We start from the raw sequence: 5006 nt of genomic DNA on the forward strand, positions 1-5006 counted from the left end.
GGATTCGAGGTAGCGCGTTAGTTGGGACGCGAACTTACTGACCAGAAGGTCCGTTGTTCGAACCCGGTCTAGGCATCTCGTCTTCTCCTGTTTAGGCTTGACCAACTCATACTGTCTCATCCCTCATGCTGAACTATATNCGGGATTAAGCTGAAACAGCCGTTATAACCAAACTAGTTTACAAATAAGTATATTTCCCTTCACTTCTGGCATAGTCGATAAGGGTGACTGTATAAGGTGAGCTCCTTATTCACTCCTTTTAATGCAGCCTGGTTTGCCCTACTATGTAATCTGACGAAGTTAACAAATTTAAAATGTCTTTAGGGTAAAGCGTCGATATTGTGGTTGTTTCCGTGCTAGAAGATAGCCACTTGTCTGTCGTTTATATCTATCATGTGTCTCTCATGTTCATGCGTGCCAGATTTGCTACATCTCCCATCGAAAAATCCCTTTCCCACAGTCCACTCACTCTGATCCGAGTTCCATCAACCCGGAAACGGTCACACACACTCTGGCTATCTTAGACTATCTGGTTCCGTTCCTGCATGCCTGGATTTTGATCACAATTGTGGAACCAACCCGATCCGACCAAACTTACTGGGATGCAGCAATATCCTGGTCGGTTTCACACTCACTTGACGAAGCCAACTTGGACGGTATTTCTTTGTGCAAATTTTTGGAAGGTTTGTCCAATCGTCTTTGGTTTTATTCCTTCAACTTTAAAGCAAAAACCAGGAAAAATCAGTCCTGGTGCCATTGTTGCGGTCTTAGTTGACCGAGTAGGTGCCATCCGCCTTATAGATACCAATATCTTTTCATTCAACTTCATCAGGCCAGTCTTTTTATAGTGGAGTAAAAATGGCCAAGCTAGGTCACAATCCCTAAATCGGATAGGGTTCCAATGTCTTTTCATTTTTTAAGGTTAATCGGAGGTGTCTTTTGCCCCAGAATGCATTAAACATGAAAACTTGGGAGAACCTGACGATGTCTAAAAGCTTGCCACCAAATCCCCACTTCATTTAACTTGCACGCCTAATCTAATGTGACCGCAGACGGGTATCGTGTGCACTCATAAGGAGCCATGTTGAAACCCGATAGATTCATTCAGCATAAATAAAAAATGCTAACGTTCGCAGAACTGGAACTCAAGCGTGAACTTATTCACCTGTTTAAATGTGAAAGTTCAGTTGCATCCAAGGCACACTGGTGGAGTAGTGTTAACGCGCTCATCTCTCATGTCCGGAGTTCAAACTCCATCACGTTTAAGGATATGCATTGTAATAAGAACGAAGCTCGAATCCACTGCTCCTCCCCTTTTTCGTGTATACTCACCAGAATAATTGTTCGGGAACATGGGAACTGTTATATCTGCTGATTCGTCAATCTTTGGTATCTGCTGCTGACCTACTCCAGTGCTTAGTTACCGGAAAAAAAACTCACAGAAGGGAACACAACAGTTATATTCCGAACAAGCGAGTGCGACGGCAAAAGTTACAACGGCCCCACGCTACTTAAAGGGGACTTTCTGTCATTGATCCAGGCTGTCTGATAGGCGTTAGTTAACACCCATCAACATCGATCATGCCTCTATGAAATGCCTGAACGCAGATCCCATTCGGTTGTGCTTCTCTGGCGTGCATGAACACTCATCAGCTTTTGCTGAATTGATTGAGTGATTGACTGGCCTGGATACTTGCCGGCTTTCATGTTGAGGTTTTGGTGGAGCAGTAGGTTTCCGGGCGTTCTAGGTTACATTCAGGAATCTGACCTTCCTGATAAGGACAAATGTTCGAACGAGGGTGATGTCAACGTGAACGCTGTAATCATCGTGAGTATCATCAAAGACAGCAGCATCATTGTTGACACTGATGCCTCACTGATATACAACCACAAAGTTAATTATGCCTAAAGCGTGCCTAAAGAGTGAAAAACAGAGAAAAAGAGTGGATGAGGGAGGGAACCTGATGCTGGTCTATATCGATGGCCCTCAATCAGACAATCTGAAGAGAAGCTGACAGCCGGAACTCCACTGACGCCGATCAGCCACCATTTCCTCAGCCAAGCGCAGGAAGAGTCACAGGGACCCTATCACCCGAATTCTTCGTAGCCCCTTTCGCCCCCTTCTAAATCAAACGTTATCGACCTCGCGGTTTGCGTTATTCTGATGTAGGCACAGAGAACAACAGAACAACTTTGTTTCGGTATGCCTAGCACATGGCCGGGTCACCGTAGTTGATGTCGCTGGATATTTTCCGCGATTAAAGTATTTGCTGTACAATCGAGTACCCATTTTCTAATTGCTTCGTTACGAATTCGTTAACGTCATCCGACACCAGCAACGTTTCCGAAGCATCGTTTAGCAAAGACCTTAAGAGGCCTCATATCATGTCCTCATAGTTCACGTCTCGTAACTACAGCCCTTACTGTAGCCTGATACACGCAACCCTTCAGACCTGTGATATGCCTCTTTACTCCACAATGACACAGTTTAGCAGACGTCATTCAGGCCCTTGAAACACATGCACAGACTTCGCCAAACAGTTCCGTCAGAGCAACTAGCGAAGAATTAAAAAAAATTCTCAGCCTCCAGTGCTTCTCCTTGGATGGCAAGAGACATGTCTAGAGGTCTAAACTGGAAACCTATCTTGGTTTCACACTTATTCAAGTATGAAACACAAGGTAGGTGTTCCAGCTCTACACTGACAGCTATTTGGTTCTCACTCGAGCCGTAAAGTCTGAGCTCGTTTGCTAAGATAATCTGTGACATTGGTAATTGACTACTGATCTCTTCGCTGAGCTTCATAATTGATTTGCACTAAAGCGTGCTAAAGAGTGAAAAACAGAGAAAAAGAGTGGATGAGGGAGGGAACCTGATGCTGGTCTATATCGATGGCCCTCAATCAGACAATCTGAAGAGAAGCTGACAGCCGGAACTCCACTGACGCCGATCAGCCACCATTTCCTCAGCCAAGCGCAGGAAGAGTCACAGGGACCCTATCACCCGAATTCTTCGTAGCCCCTTTCGCCCCCTTCTAAATCAAACGTTATCGACCTCGCGGTTTGCGTTATTCTGATGTAGGCACAGAGAACAACAGAACAACTTTGTTTCGGTATGCCTAGCACATGGCCGGGTCACCGTAGTTGATGTCGCTGGATATTTTCCGCGATTAAAGTATTTGCTGTACAATCGAGTACCCATTTTCTAATTGCTTCGTTACGAATTCGTTAACGTCATCCGACACCAGCAACGTTTCCGAAGCATCGTTTAGCAAAGACCTTAAGAGGCCTCATATCATGTCCTCATAGTTCACGTCTCGTAACTACAGCCCTTACTGTAGCCTGATACACGCAACCCTTCAGACCCTGTGATATGCCTCTTTACTCCACAATGACACAGTTTAGCAGACGTCATTCAGGCCCTTGAAACACATGCACAGACTTCGCCAAACAGTTCCGTCAGAGCAACTAGCGAAGAATTAAAAAAAATTCTCAGCCTCCAGTGCTTCTCCTTGGATGGCAAGAGACATGTCTAGAGGTCTAAACTGGAAACCTATCTTGGTTTCACACTTATTCAAGTATGAAACACAAGGTAGGTGTTCCAGCTCTACACTGACAGCTATTTGGTTCTCACTCGAGCCGTAAAGTCTGAGCTCGTTTGCTAAGATAATCTGTGACATTGGTAATTGACTACTGATCTCTTCGCTGAGCTTCATAATTGATTTGCATACGTTTCGTCACTGTTGGGTTTGCAGTCTAGATGTCTCATGGAATGGTGACAAGACGTTTTCAAATCAGTTACCAAGCTCGGCGAAGAGATCAACAGCCACTTGATCAATTGCCAATTAATGCATCCGAGCTACCAATATCGTTCATCTGTAACACCCTTCCGGTGCCTAGCTGCCATGTCACCTGAAACAAGCACGAGGGCTGGGTTGACCAAGCCTAGACAGGGGAAGTCGAGAGGCAGAGGTCGGGTTCAAACCCCGGACCTTCTGGTCAGTGAATTTGCGCTCTGACCACTGAGCCACCTCGCCTCCCCCCTCCCCTACGAATGTGTTGGAGTTACCAATATTCCAACACATCACCACTAACCTGTAACATATCTTGGAGAGGCACTCGAAGTTGTATTAGTTCTGATAGTAGTGTGACGGATGAGATCAATGTACGAATTTGCAAGGCTCGGGTTGCGTTTGCTAATTTGAGACACTTTAAAGCGCTATATTCTTTGATCTCAAGGGACGTGTGTAATATGGGCTATTTTATGGGCTATAATATGGGCTATTTTGTTGTATGGTGTGAGGTCTGGCTTGTTTGAGCAGTGGAACTGTGACGTCTTCAGGTCTTCGACAACCGTTGTCTGAGAACCATAGCTGGTTTAGCCTGATTCTGATGAATTCCTAACGAGTCAATTAGAAAGCGAGTTTTCGGTTGTGCAATGGGATCTTCCATTGAAGAATGCGTCTAATAGTAGAAGCTGCGCCGGATCATCGTTTGCGGAAGTGAGTGCTGTCATTCGTGCACAATGCAGAGTGGTGGAAGCAGAGTTGGTTGACCCTTGACCCTGTAGGAAGTATGAAGAAGACTACGAAACGTGCTGTGGTTACTGCTCGCCTTCCATGATGGGGACCGCGTGATCCCCACTGCGCCTGTTTCGAGACGATGCAAGATATAGCCGGTTATCGAAGTCACTGGCGTTCTTGTTGAAAGATTGCCTGAATTAGTGTTGGGGGTGTACTGTTTGAGTTCTCTGTCTGAACATTCCTGTTAGGCAGGAATCCACGCGGATCCCACTCTACCGCACGTCTTCAGGTGCTGCTACGGCCGAGAAGCCTGGACCGCCCGAGGTTGGCCCAGAATTCGGCACGCTTACCGGTCCGGCATCAAGGCGAGATCTGATTGGTCAACAATCTGGACCCAATAGCCAATCATGACCCAGTATTGGCCAAATGCCGGTTGCCAATCGCGCATTCAGATCACGTCAGAAATTCAAGAAGTTATAACCGCTT

General features: G+C 46.0%; 1 protein-coding gene across 1 annotated transcript in view; it reads left to right on the forward strand.

Moving 5' to 3' along the window:
• The window catches only part of T265_06192 (hypothetical protein), a gene marked incomplete at both ends in the record, with an annotated part of 67450 nt that overhangs the window by 28541 nt on the left and 33903 nt on the right, over positions 1-5006 (forward strand). The window contains one exon of the mRNA XM_009171393.1: positions 461-683. Coding sequence (XP_009169657.1) covers positions 461-683 — 223 coding nt within the window. The remainder of the gene's footprint in view (positions 1-460; positions 684-5006) is intronic.

This window comes from Opisthorchis viverrini, assembly GCF_000715545.1.
Source record: "Opisthorchis viverrini unplaced genomic scaffold opera_v5_124, whole genome shotgun sequence".
In the NCBI taxonomy this organism is placed as follows: Eukaryota; Metazoa; Platyhelminthes; class Trematoda; order Opisthorchiida; family Opisthorchiidae; genus Opisthorchis; species Opisthorchis viverrini.